The 14690-nt window shown below is 47.7% G+C and overlaps 1 protein-coding gene across 2 annotated transcripts in view; it reads right to left on the bottom strand.

Moving 5' to 3' along the window:
- The window catches only part of LOC117522232 (MAM and LDL-receptor class A domain-containing protein 1-like), a 42545-nt gene that overhangs the window by 21197 nt on the left and 6658 nt on the right, over nt 1–14690 (bottom strand). For both annotated transcript variants that reach the window (XM_034183623.1, XM_034183624.1), the window contains exons 6-8: nt 14106–14235; nt 13757–13835; nt 13515–13670 (exon numbers count right to left, since the gene is read on the bottom strand). In XM_034183623.1, the coding sequence (XP_034039514.1) occupies nt 13515–13670; nt 13757–13835; nt 14106–14235 (365 nt within the window). The remainder of the gene's footprint in view (nt 1–13514; nt 13671–13756; nt 13836–14105; nt 14236–14690) is intronic.

The following is a 14690-nucleotide window of genomic DNA, read 5'->3' as shown; positions in this document are numbered from 1 at the left end:
AGGCAACTATTTTTGGTTTCAAATCTGGGCAAATGCAGTCCCAGAAAATTCTGAATGTGACAAACAAGAAACAGGTGTTGTAAACAAGTCAATGCTGCTAAAAATACAAACTTGCAGAAACAAAGATACTATTCTGACATGGTTTTGCACATAAGACTGGCATAGCATGTTTCAAGCACACACATATATGTCAGAAGGTGGGGGGGCATACCATATTCTGTCCCCCCCGGTTGAAAAGGTGGGGGGGACATGTCCCCCCTATCCCCCACCAAATTGCACCCATGTAAAGAAGTAAAACTTAAAACCAATCCTGTTGTCATTCATACCACAATCTGCAACGAGAATATCGCCACACTTGTAGAAAGCAGAAAACGATATCAGATCATTGCTCGGTCAGGATTTATAGATCAGCAGAAGTCCTTAACTGTTCAACAATATAGTAAAAACTGTTGTGAAAGTGTAGGAACACGGACCCAGAACAGGGGGCGCAAATGAACGGACAATGGAGTAAGTCAAATAACAACGCTTTACTGTTGTGAATGTGCACAACAAATACAACCAATCACGGAAATGGACAACAGTCAATTCACAAAAGTGTCGTGTGGGCAGGCTTGAAGATAGGAGACGCCTCTCCAAGGTAAGACCGGAACCACACGGCTTCCTCCGCCACAGGACCCCGGGAATACTGGAGCCGCCAAGTCCCGAACTCCCAGGTGGCCACTGCCTCCGCGTGTCGGACCTGGTACTGCTGGCGAGGAACAAAGAACAGTTAGATGGGGGCGCGTTTGCACCCAGGACTCCGAACAGCAGGGAAGTTACCTCCACCTCTCGTTGGAACAGTAATCCACAAACTAAGCACAAATCCAAAAGGATACACTCCGTCAGCTTTGATACGTTACCTCTCAGGAAGAAACGATATCTCGGCATTGAGGTGGAGATGCCGTCCTGCTGATATACCCCACTGATGATTGCTGTCAGCTGTCTCAGGTGATGGGTGACAGCTGTCACCTTGGCTGCTCCTGTGAGGCGGCGGCGCCCTCTGGTGCCTGGAGCCCGCACTCCAGGCAGGGCGCCCTCTGGTGGTGGTGGGCCAGCAGTACCTCCTCTTCAGCAGCCCACACAACAGGACCCCCCCCTCAACGGGCGCCTCCTGGCGCCCGACCGGGCTTGTCCGGGTGGCGACGGTAGAAGTCGGCCAGGAGGGCCGGGTCCAGGATGAAGCTCTTCTTCACCCAGGAGCGTTCTTCGGGACCGTACCCCTCCCAGTCCACCAGATATTGAAAGCCCCGGCCCATCCGTCGGACGTCCAACAGCCGGCGCACTGTCCAAGCCGGCTCGCCATCGATGATCCGGGCAGGAGGTGGTGCCGGTCCGGGTGTACAGAGGGGCGAGGTGTGATGGGGCTTGATCTTTGACACATGAAATACTGGATGGATCCGCAGTGAGGCCGGAAGCCGAAGCATCACTGCGGCGGGATTGATGACCTTGAGAATCTTAAACGGACCTATGTATCTGTCTTGCAGTTTTGGGGAGGCCACTTGCAGTGGAATGTCCTTGGTGGACAACCACACTTCCTGCCCGGGGCGATACGTAGGGGCCGGGGTCCGCCGCCGGTCTGCATGGGTCTTCGCCCTCATCCGGGCCTTCAACAAAGCAGAACGGGCGGCACGCCACACCCGACGGCACTTCCGCAGGTGGGCCTGGACCGAGGGCACACCGACCTTTCCCTCAACCACCGGGAATAAGGGGGGCTGATACCCCAAACATACCTCAAAGGGGGAGAGGCCGGTGGCTGATGACACTTGACTGTTGTGGGTGTACTCGATCCAGGCCAGATGAGTACTCCAGGCCACCGGGTGCGCGGCTGTCACACAACGTAGTGTTTGCTCCATTTCTTGATTGGCCCGCTCTGCTTGCCCGTTGGTCTGGGGGTGATACCCGGATGAGAGACTGACCGTTCCCGGCAAAAGCTCCTCCAGACGTGCAAGGAGAACTGGGGACCGCGATCGGAGACAATGTCTGATGGTATCCCATGCAGGCGGACGACATGGTGGACCAGGAGGTCCGCTGTCTCCTGGGCCGTTGGGAGCTTCGTGAGGGCCACGAAGTGGGCCGCCTTGGAGAATCGGTCCACTATCGTGAGGATGACGGTGTTTCCCTGGGACGGCGGGAGGCCCGTGACAAAATCCAGGCCGATGTGGGACCAGGGGCGATGAGGCACGGGCAGCGGCTGTAGCAGTCCCGGAGCCTTGCGATGGTCGGCCTTGCCCCTGGCGCAGGTGGTACAGGCCTGGATATAGTCCCGGACGTCGGCCTCCAGGGACGCCCACCAGAAGCGCTGCCGGACAACTGCCACGGTCCTTCGCACCCCTGGATGACAGGAGAGCTTAGAGTCCAGGACTGCAGCCCTTGCTTCTGGTGGGACGTAAAGTCTGTTCTTTGGTCCAGTCCCGGGGTCCGGGCTTCGTGCCAGGGCCTCCCGGACGGTTCTCTCTACGTCCCAGGTGAGGGTGGCCACGATAGTGGACTCCGGGATGATGGGTTCCGGTGGATCCGACAACTCCGTTTTGACCTCGTCTTCGTGTACCCGGGACAAGGCATCCGATTTCTGGTTCTTGGTCCCGGGCCGGTAGGTGATGCGGAAGTCAAAACGGCCGAAGAACAGTGACCAGCGGGCTTGCCTGGGATTCAGCCGCTTGGCGGTCCTGATATATTCCAGGTTCCGGTGGTCAGTGAAAACCGTGAATGGCACGGATGTTCCCTCCAACAGGTGTCTCCACTCTTCAAGAGCCTCTTTCACCGCAAGGAGTTCTTGGTTGCCGACGTCATAGTTCCGTTCAGCCGGGGTCAACCTGCGGGAAAAATAGGCACACGGATGAAGGACCTTATCGGTCTTCCCACTCTGGGACAGCACAGCTCCTATCCCTGAGTCCGAGGCGTCCACTTCAACCACTAACTGGCGACTAGGATCGGGCTGCACCAGAACGGGTGCAGACGAGAAGCGCCGTTTCAACTCCTTGAACGCGGCATCGCAACGATCCGACCAGGTGAAGGGGACTTTTGGTGAGGTCAGGGCTGTCAGGGGGCTAACAACCTGACTGTAGCCCTTAATGAACCTCCTGTAGAAATTCGCAAAGCCGAGGAACTGTTGCAGCTTCCTACGGCTTGTGGGTTGGGGCCAGTCTCTCACCGCCGCAACCTTGGCCGGATCAGGAGCGACGGAGTTGGGGGAGATGATGAACCCCAGGAAGGACAAAGAGGTGCGGTGGAACTCACACTTCTCGCCCTTAACAAACAGCCGGTTCTCCAATAACCGCTGCAGGACCTGACGTACATGTCGGACATGGGTCTCAGGATCCGGAGAAAAGATGAGTATGTCGTCTAGATATACGAAGACGAATCGGTGCAGGAAGTCCCGCAAGACATCATTAACTAATGCTTGGAACGTCGCGGGAGCGTTTGTAAGACCGAACGGCATGACCAGGTACTCAAAATGACCTAACGGGGTGCTAAATGCCGTCTTCCACTCGTCTCCCTTCCGGATCCGAACCAGGTGATACGCATTCCTAAGATCAAGCTTGGTGAATATCTTAGCTCCATGCAGGGGCGTGAACACCGAATCCAACAAGGGTAAGGGGTATCGGTTACGAACCGTGATTTCGTTCAGCCCCCTGTAATCGATGCATGGACGTAATCCGCCATCCTTTTTCCCCACAAAAAAGAAACCCGCACCCATCGGGGAGGTGGAATTCCGGATCAACCCGGCAGCCAAAGAGTCCCAGATGTAGGTCTCCATTGACTCGCGTTCAGGTCGTGAGAGGTTGTACAGCCTACTGGACGGGAACTCAACGCCTGGAACCAAATCAATGGCACAATCATACGGGCGGTGCGGGGGAAGGGTGAGCGCCAGATCCTTGCTAAACACCTCCGCAAGGTCATGGTACTGCACCGGCACCGTCCCTAGATTGGGCGGGGCTCTGACCTCCTCCCTGGCCTGGGAACCGGGAGGAACCGAGGAACCTAAACATACCCGATGGCAGGTCTCGCTCCACTGAACCACTACCCCGGACGGCCAATCGATCCGGGGATTGTGTTTCAACATCCAGGGAAAACCTAAAATCACACGGGAGGTGGCCGGAGTCACGAAAAACTTGATCTCCTCCCGGTGATTCCCCGACACCACCAGAGTTACTGGTGGTGTCTTGTGAGTGATTGGAGGGAGTAGGGAGCCATCTAGCGCCCGTACCTGCACAGGCGAGGTAAGCGCCACCAGAGGGAACCCTATCTCCCTGGCCCATTTGCTGTCTAGCAAATTCCCTTCTGAGCCCGTGTCCACCAGTGCTGGGGCCTTCAGGGTTAAATCCTCATAAAGGATTGTAACTGGGAGTCGTGTGGCGATGTGGGTGTGTCCCACGTGAATGTCTCGGCCCACCCCTAGCCCAGTTTCTAGGGGCGGGCGTTGGTGTTTAACCGCTCGGGGCAGTCTCTTACTTGATGCTCAATCGAGCCACAAACAAAACACGCCCCGCGGGCCAGCCTCCTTTGTGTGACCGGTGCCCTAAATGTTGCCCTACTCGTGTCCATAGCTTCGTCAGCAGGGGGGGCTGTAACCGCACGCAGCGCAGGGGCCGTGGAGCGTGGGGAGGGCGGAACGCGGTCGGAACCGGAAGGGAGAGGGACGACGCGTGCCTGGCCACGCCCTTCGTCTCGTTCCCGACGGCGCTCATTTAACCGATTGTCTAATCGTATGACAAGATCGATAAGCCCATCTAAATCCCGCGGTTCGTCCTTAGCCACCAGGTGCTCCTTGAGGACCAACGACAGTCCGTTTACGAAGGCGGCGCGGAGGGCAGCGCTATTCCAGCCGGACCTCGCAGCCGCGATGCGGAAGTCGACTGCATAAGCAGCTGCGCTCCGGCGCCCCTGTCTCATTGACAGCAGCACGGCTGAAGCGGTCTCTCCTCTATTAGGGTGATCAAACACCGTTCTGAGCTCCCTCACAAACCCATCATATGTCAGAAGGAGCCGTGAACTTTGCTCCCAGAGCGCTGTAGCCCAAGCGCGTGCCTCACCACGAAGCAGATTTATCACATAAGCTACTTTGCTAGCGTCGGTCGCGTACATGACGGGACGCTGTGCGAAGACGAGCGAACACTGCATACGAAAATCCGCGCACGTCTCCACACAGCCTCCGTACGGCTCTGGGGGGCTTATGTATGCTTCAGGGGAAGGTGGGAGGGGTCGTTGGACAACCAGTGGAACGTCGCTGTTACGCACAGGGTCAACGGGAGAGAGAGCCGCAGCGGCGCCCGGAGGGCGCGCTTCCACCTGCGCGGCGAGAGCCTCCACCCTGCGGTTCAGGAGGACGTTCTGCTCGGTCATCAAATCCAACCGAGTCGTGAAAGCGGTGAGGATCCGCTGCAATTCACCGATTACCCCTCCTGCGGACGCCTGTGTGCCTTGTTCTTCCATTGGCCGTTCAACAGCCGGTTGACGCCCCTCGGGATCCATGACGCTGGCCGAGATATCCTGTTGTGAAAGTGTAGGAACACGGACCAAGAACAGGGGGCGCAAATGAACGGACAATGGAGTAAGTCAAATAACAACGCTTTACTGTTGTGAATGTGCACAACAAATACAACCAATCACGGAAATGGACAACAGTCAATTCACAAAAGTGTCGTGTGGGCAGGCTCGAAGATAGGAGACGCCTCTCCAAGGTAAGACCGGAACCACACGGCTTCCTCCGCCACAGGACCCCGGGAATACTGGAGCCGCCAAGTCCCGAACTCCCAGGTGGCCACTGCCTCCGCGTGTCGGACCTGGTACTGCTGGCGAGGAACAAAGAACAGTTAGATGGGGGCGCGTTTGCACCCAGGACTCCGAACAGCAGGGAAGTTACCTCCACCTCTCGTTGGAACAGTAATCCACAAACTAAGCACAAATCCAAAAGGATACACTCCGTCAGCTTTGATACGTTACCTCTCAGGAAGAAACGATATCTCGGCATTGAGGTGGAGATGCCGTCCTGCTGATATACCCCACTGATGATTGCTGTCAGCTGTCTCAGGTGATGGGTGACAGCTGTCACCTTGGCTGCTCCTGTGAGGCGGCGGCGCCCTCTGGTGCCTGGAGCCCGCACTCCAGGCAGGGCGCCCTCTGGTGGTGGTGGGCCAGCAGTACCTCCTCTTCAGCAGCCCACACAACAAAAAACATTAACTGCCTGAATATACATTTAAAAGGCATACAAGGTGTTGTGGAATTTCTGCGATGATGTCAGCATAAAATGAGACAGGTGAGCAAGGAGCACTCAGGATTCAGATTTAATTGTGGTTGAAGCAGAAAATTGGTGCAGCTGGAGAAGCTCCCACAGGTACTGCATGCAAACATACCCACAGAGCCTTCTGGCTTCCACACTCAGACAGCCGTGTTAAGTGCAACTCCCATAATTAAAACAAATCATTATACAAACATGGCTTTTGGCTAGTCCCGGCCATAATCAGATGTTTAGTCCTGAACTTGGAGAAACACAACATGTTCTATCAACAAAGACAAGCAGGCAAGGGATGACCCGGGCTTAATATGCTCTGCTTCAGCAGACATAAGGAAAAACAACAATTTTTTTCTGCACACAAGGCAACAACCAGCTGTGTTTTGTGTATTTGTGTTCTCAGGCATTATAAGGTTGTATGTCCAAGAATTCTGCATCATGAATTATGAGATTTCTCTATTATTGTGGTCTTACTTTATACCAGATAACACAATGCGGAGCTACAAATAAATGCATAAATTCTAAGTTTTTCAATGGATTTTGGGTAATTTGGGTGCACTGAATCCGAATCTGGTGGCATTTCTGAAATATGAAAACATATTTTTTTCGTATCAAGCATTGAAGCAAAAGCTGCAGTGTCGTGCACCTCTTTGGTGCCATAAACGATATTACGGCTCTTGTTCACATTTCGCAAACCTGGTTTAAAAACTGTGCTTTTGAAGCTGCTTGTGTGCATGATTAGTGGTGTCAAACTCGTCAGTGAATGAGCAACTTTTGCGTAATCCATCAATAGGGAACATGCAGATTGCAAAAAAATGTGATGTGATAGAAGAAATCTGAGCCCAGATTCAGATTCAGCACCCCAAAATTATCCCAAATTAGTTATTAGTTATTAGTGCTGCAGCCAAACTGGGTTTGACAACTAGCTAATGCAGCCGCTAGCCAGATAATAAATTAACAGTAAGTGAATCAATCAATCAATTAATTAATCATTGCTAATCTGTTTTTATATTACTTGGGCAGAAATGTAATGAGATCATGACCTTTAGCAAACATGGCCGCTACCATCATAAACTAGCCATGAAGTGCAGTGAGGTGACTACAGTAATACTGTTGCCCAAAAAATGTCACCAGAAGCACTATGGCTTTCTGAAATGTTGTGACGTGATAACATAAGTCACATTGAATGCATATGGCAGGAAGCGCCGAATAGCATCTTGTTCTTTTGAAAGTTGGATTGTTACGTTTGCTTGTTGGTTATTGTTATTGTTGCCTGGGGGCAGTGGCATGGGGAAGATGGGTGACTATATTGTGATAAATTTGTTGTTGTATTTTTTTTTCTTTTTGTAATTCTATTATATTAACCATTTCCAAACTGTTGCTAAATTTGGCAACTTTTTGACATTCTCAAGCAACTAAAATCCTGTCTATCGACTATTGATAAATCTGGCGACTTTTAGTCTGTACAAAACCGGTCAGTTTGGCTATCTATTGTGATATCAAAGAGCTTTTGGATGGTGTTTTGTTGGGCGCACAGTGGATAGTGGGTTAGCACTGGTGCCTCACAGTAAGAAGTCTTGGGATCGATTCCCAGGGTAGTTTGCATGTTCTCCTGTGTCTGCGTAGGTTTCCTCCAGGCACTCTGGTTTTCTCCCACAATCAAAAAACATGCTTATTTAGTGTCTGCTCCTTTCTCTGTCCTGACCAAGGCAGCGTCTTTACATCTGGAGTTGGTCCCTGGGCGCCAGACTGTGGCTGCCCACTGCTGCTAGTGGCAGGATTGTGTCTAACTGTAATTAGGATGGGTTAAATGCAGAAGACAAATTTCACTGTATGTATGTATGTATGTATGTATATGTACAATGACAACAAAGGTTCTTTCTCTCACTCCGTGTACTATTTCCACTTAAATTGCTGTTTCCCTTCCTGCTTATAAAACCTGCAAAACCTATAGGAGTTTGTGCAGGTGGTGTGTGTAAATCAAGGGGACCCTTCAGTCAACTCAAACACACAACTGCTGCACTGTGCATTCATTGTTTAAGGTGGAATCACAAATTGTCTCTTCAACAAATCTCTGATTAACCACCATTTGTTGTCAAGAGAATGGTTTTATCTTAGTAGTCTTACACACCTCTCTGCAGCTTCTCTCCCCCTGCCATCCCCTCATTACCCCATCCCCGTAGAGACGGTGTCTGCTCCCAGACCACCAACAACCAGTAAAAATCAATTTAAGCATAAAAATTCAAAAAGAAAAAATAATATAGCACCTTCAACTGCACCACAAACTAAAACAGTTAAATGTGGTCTATTAACATTAGATCTTCTCTTCTAAGTCCCTGTTAGTAAATGATATAATAATTGATCAACATATTGATTTATTCTGCCTAACAGAAACCTGGTTACAGCAGGACGAATATGTTAGTTTAAATGAGAGGCAAACATCCCCTCTTGCTTGCCTCTACTGGTGGTTGGCTCTCACTGCGGTATTGTATCACTTCCTGTTCCGGAGCACAGCGGTGTTTTGCTGTATCTGTTAGCTGTTTAATCTGCGCAGTTAGATTGATCTAGTTATCTAGATTACGATTTGTTTCCCAGTGTAATCTTTACGTGCCTTAACTAAAGCACTCCTTCTGTTGAATCACCTCTAAATTATTTACACATTATTCACTTTGCGTGTTTTAGGAATCCGCTAGCTTAGCGTAGCTACTAGCTCTTAGCCGATTTAGCATGGCGGCTTCTCCTGTCTCTCCCGCACTTTCTGCTCTGGGTGTGAAATGTTTAGTTATTCCTCTGCCTCCTTTAGCAGTAACGGTACTTGTAATAAGTGTAGCTTATTCGTAGCTTTGGAGGCCAGGCTGGGCGAATTGGAGACTCAGCTCCGCACCGTGGAAAATTCTACAGCTAGCCAGGCCCCTGTAGTCGGTGCGGACCAAGGTAGCTTAGCCGCCGTTAGTTTCCCTCTGGCAGATCCCGAGCAGCCGGGAAAGCAGGCCGACTGGGTGACTGTGAGGAGGAAGCGTAGCCCTAAACAGAAGCCCCGTGTACACCGCCAACCCGTTCACATTTCTAACCGTTTTTCCCCACTCTACGACACACCCGCCGAGGATCAAACTCTGGTTATTGGCGACTCTGTTTTGCGAAATGTGAAGTTAGCGACACCAGCAACCATAGTCAATTGTCTTCCGGGGGCCAGAGCAGGCGACATTGAAGGAAATTTGAAACTGCTGGCTAAGGCTAAGCGTAAATTGGTAAGATTGTAATTCACGTCCGGCAGTAATGACACCCGGTTACGCCAATCGGAGGTCACTAAAATTAACATTAAATCGGGTGGTAACTTTGCAAAAACAATGTCGGACTCTGTAGTTTTCTCTGGGCCCCTCCCCAATCAGACCGGGAGTGACATGTTTAGCCGCATGTTCTCCTTGAATTGCTGGCTGTCTGAGTGGTGTCCAAAAAATGAGGTGGGCTTCATAGATAATTGGCAAAGCTTCTGGGGAAAACCTGGTCTTGTTAGGAGAGACGGCATCCATCCCACTTTGGATGGAGCAGCTCTCATTTCTAGAAATCTGGCCAATTTTCTTAAATCCTCCAAACCGTGACTATCCAGGGTTGGGACCAGGAAGCAGAGTTGTAGTCTACACACCTCTCTGCAGCTTCTCTCCCCCTGCCATCCCCTCATTACCCCATCCCCGTAGAGACGGTGCCTGCTCCCAGACTACCAATAACCAGCAAAAATCTATTTAAGCATAAAAATTCAAAAGAAAAAAATATAGCACCTTCAACTGCACCACAGACTAAAACAGTTAAATGTGGTCTATTAAACATTAGGTCTCTCTCTTCTAAGTCCCTGTTGGTAAATGATATAATAATTGATCAACATATTGAATTTATTCTGCCTTACAGAAACCTGGTTACAGCAGGATGAATATGTTAGTTTAAATGAGTCAACACCCCCGAGTCACACTGTCAGAATGCTCGTAGCACGGGCCGGGGCGGAGGATTAGCAGCAATCTTCCATTCCAGCTTATTAATTAATCAAAAACCCAGACAGAGCTTTAATTCATTTGAAAGCTTGACTCTTAGGCTTGTCCATCCAAATTGGAAGTCCCAAAAAACCAGTTTTATTTGTTATTATCTATCGTCCACTGGTCATTACTGTGAGTTTCTCTGTGAATTTTCAGACCTTTTGTCTGACTTAGTGCTTAGCTCAAGATAAGATAATTATAGTGGGCGATTTTAACATCCACACAGATGCTGAGAATGACAGCCTCAACACTGTATTTAATCTATTATTAGACTCTATTGGCTTTGCTCAAAATGTAAATGAGTCCACCCACCACTTTAATCATATCTTAGATCTTGTTTTGACTTATGGTATGGAAATTGAAGACTTAACAGTATTCCCTGAAAACTCCCTTCTGTCTGATCATTTCTTAATAACATTTACATTTACGCTGATGGACTACCCAGCAGTGGGGAATAAGTTTCATTACACTAGAAGTCTTTCAGAAAGCGCTGTAACTAGGTTTAAGGATATGATTCCTTCTTTATGTTCTCTAATGCCATATACCAACACAGGGCAGAGTAGCTACCTAAACTCTGTGAGTGAGATAGAGTATTTCGTCAATAGTTTTACATCCTCATTGAAGACAACTTTGGATGCTGTATCTCCTCTGAAAAAGAGAGCCTTAAATCAGAAGTGCCTGACTCCGTGGTATAACTCACAAACTCGCAGCTTAAAGCAGATAACCCGTAAGTTGGAGAGGAAATGGCGTCTCACTAATTTAGAAGATCTTCACTTAGCCTGGAAAAAGAGTCTGTTGCTCTATAAAAAAGCCCTCCATAAAGCTAGGACATCTTACTACTCATCACTAATTGAAGAAAATAAGAACAACCCCAGGTTTTTTTTCAGCACTGTAGCCAGGCTGACAAAGAGTCAGAGCTCTATTGAGCCGAGTATTCCTTTAACTTTAACTAGTAATGACTTCATGACTTTCTTTGCTAATAAAATTTTAACTATTAGAGAAAAAATTACTCATAACCATCCCAAAGACATATCATTATCTTTGGCTGCTTTCAGTGATGCTGGTATTTGGTTAGACTCTTTCTCTCCGATTGTTCTGTCTGAGTTATTTTCATTAGTTACTTCCTCCAAACCATCAACATGTCTATTAGACCCCATTCTACCAGGCTACTCAAGGAAAGCCCTACCATTAATTAATGCTATCGATCTTAATATGATCAATCTATCTTTATTAGTTGGCTATGTACCACAGCTTTTAAGGTGGCAAGTAATTAAACCATTACTTATAAAGCCATCACTTGACCCAGCTATCTTAGCTAATTATAGGCCAATCTCCAACCTTCCTTTTCTCTCAAAAATTCTTGAAAGGGTAGTTGTAAAACAGCTAACTGATCATCTGCAGAGGAATGGTCTATTTGAATAGTTTCAGTCAGGTTTTAGAATTCATCATAGTACAGAAACAGCATTAGTGAAAGTTACAAATGATCTTCTTATGGCCTCAGACAGTGGACTCATCTCTGTGCTTGTTCTGTTAGACCTCAGTGCTGCTTTTGATACTGTTGCCCATAAAATTTTATTACAGAGATTAGAGCATGCCATAGGTATAAGGCACTGCGCTGCAGTAGGTTTGAATCATATTTATCTAATAGATTCACAATTTGTTCATGTAAATGGGGAATCTTCTTCACAGACCTAAGGTTAATTATGGGAGTTCCACAAGGTTCTGTGCTAGGACCAATTTTATTCACTTTCTACATGTTTCCCTTAGGCAGTATATTAGACAGCATTGCTTAAATTTTCATTGTTACGCAGATGATACCCAGCTTTATCTATGCATGAAGCCAGAGGACACACACCAATTAAGCTAAACTGCAGGATTGTCTTACAGACATAAAGACAGAGGTGACCTCTAATTCCTGCTTTAAACTCAGATAAAACTGAAGTTACTGTATTTGGCCCCACAAATCTTATAAACATGGTGTCTAACCAGATCCTTACTCTGGATGGCATTACCCTGACCTCTAGTAATACTGTGAGAAATCTTGGAGTCATTTTTGATCAGGATATGTCATTCAATGTGCATATTAAACAAATATGAGGACTGCTTTTTTTGCATTTGCGCAATATCTCTAAAATTAGAAAGGTCTTGTCTCAGAGTGATGCTGAAAAACTAATTCAATGCATTTTATTTCCTCTAGGCTGGACTATTGTAATTCATTATTATCAGGGTTGTTCTAAAGTTCCCTGAAAAGCCTTCAGTTAATTCAAAATGCTGCAGCTAGAGTACTGACAGGGACTGGAAGGAGAGAGGCATATTTCACCCATATTGGCCTCTCTTCATTGGCTTCCTGTTAATTCTAGAATAGAATTTAAAATTCTTCTTCTTACTTATAAGGTTTTGAATAATCAGGTCCCATCTTATCTTAGGGACCTCATAGTACCATATCACCCCCAATAAGAGCGCTTCGCTCTCAGACTGCAGGCTTACTTGTAGTTCCTAGGGTTTGTAAGAGTAGAATGGGAGGCAGAGCCTTCAGCTTTCAGGCTCCTCTCCTGTGGAACCAGCTCCCAATTCAGATCAGGGAGACAGACACCCTCTCTACTTTTAAGATTAGGCTTAAAACTTTCCTTTTTGCTAAAGCTTATAGTTAGAGCTGGATCAGGTGACCCTGAACCATCCCTTAGTTATGCTGCTATAGACTTAGACTGCTGGGGGGTTCCCATGATGCACTGAGTGTTTCTTTCTCTTTTTGCTCTGTATGCACCACTCTGCATTTAATCATTAGTGATTGATCTCTGCTTCCCTCCACAGCATGTCTTTTTCCTGGTTCTCTACCTCAGCCCCAACCAGTCCCAGCAGAAGACTGCCCCTCCCTGAGCCTGGTTCTGTTGGAGGTTTCTTCCTGTTAAAAGGGAGTTTTTCCTTCCCACTGTCGCCAAGTGCTTGCTCACAGGGGGTCGTTTTGACTGTTGGGGTTTTTCCGTAATTATTGTATGGCCTTGCCTTACAATATAAAGCGCCTTGGGGCAACTGTTTGTTGTGATTTGGTGCTATATAAATAAAATTGATTTGATTTTGATTTGATTTAAAATAACTGTCTTGGTGTTGAGGTATATCTCTACGTATTCTGTTCAGGGTCATGGAAAGTTGAAAACCTTGGGTCAGATTTATTTATTTATTTATTTTGTATTTTGGAATGCTGTTAAGTTTGGTCTTACCCAACTCAGTGCCCAGTGTGTGGTCCATAGGGGGTCCTGCATTCTCAGTACCATTTCGTAATCTTAACCACTGAAATGGGCCATCACTGACGTCCTCCCAGCCACATGTACCATTCTCAAACGAACAGCCCACAAATCCACCAGTTGTTTCATTCACTACAAAGAAATACAGATTAGTGTATTTGGTTGGTCAGCTGAGTTTTACAATGTATTCTATGTAGAAAAAACTAAAGTATCAGTACCTTGACAAAGGCCTGGTGTGACGGTGATGTCATCAACAGCAATATGTCCACTGTTGACAGCCTCTGCCTCGATCAGCAGCTGAACATGAACGCAATGAATAATCATAAAAAGGATAAATTATCAATTGAAAAATGGTGTATATCAGGGGTCTCCCACCTACTGCTAATTAATTAAATAAAGCGTGCTTAGCCAATCAATAACTTGGAAACATGAGAATTGACGAACTGTGGTTGCAGCAGCTACACTTGAAAAAATGCAGGACGGGCGAACTGTGGCAGGCTTGGTGACCCCATGGGGTAGATGTAACACTGAATGAGCAGGTAAAGATAAAGGCCTGCTTTGGCATACCTGGAAAGGTTTGGTCAATGAGAGAGATTGAGAAAAACTGGTCCAGCTGGTTTTACTGGTGCTTGTGTTGAACAGCATGTCCTGCTCCAGTGGCTCTGAACGTTTATAGACCCGCAATGTTCCCGATTCCCTGACAAAGACACAAATAAGATGGTTTAGTGAATTTCCATGTGAGGACACGACGGACCAGTAGTTCCCACCATGGTGTTACTGTAAAGTTGTGGGTCAGGTATTTAGGCACTGACATTTCAATCCTTCCTGATTTGACCCTGAAAAGGAATCAAGAGAACCAGAGAACCTTCAATTCTGGGTTGTGTTCACATCTTTTAACATGCAACATATGATTTTAAAGCCTTGTTGCTCATTGATAGCTCCTGGGGGCTGCTGGAGGCCACTCTTGCTTGTTTAAGATGAAACCAGACTCATATTATCAGTAAAATGCAGATAAAAAACATTGACACATGAATAGTTTTAATTCAGCCAAAAAGCATGTTTGATTCAGATTTAGTTTTTGTTCTAATACAAGGGTAGGCTGAAAAGTTCTAAGGCTCACCAAGAAGACTTGGCAAAAAACTTGGCATGCAT

The sequence above is a fragment of the Thalassophryne amazonica genome, chromosome 12 (genome assembly GCF_902500255.1).
Source record: "Thalassophryne amazonica chromosome 12, fThaAma1.1, whole genome shotgun sequence".
Taxonomy (NCBI): domain Eukaryota; kingdom Metazoa; phylum Chordata; class Actinopteri; order Batrachoidiformes; family Batrachoididae; genus Thalassophryne; species Thalassophryne amazonica.
This window is presented reverse-complemented; position numbering and strand designations above follow the sequence as displayed.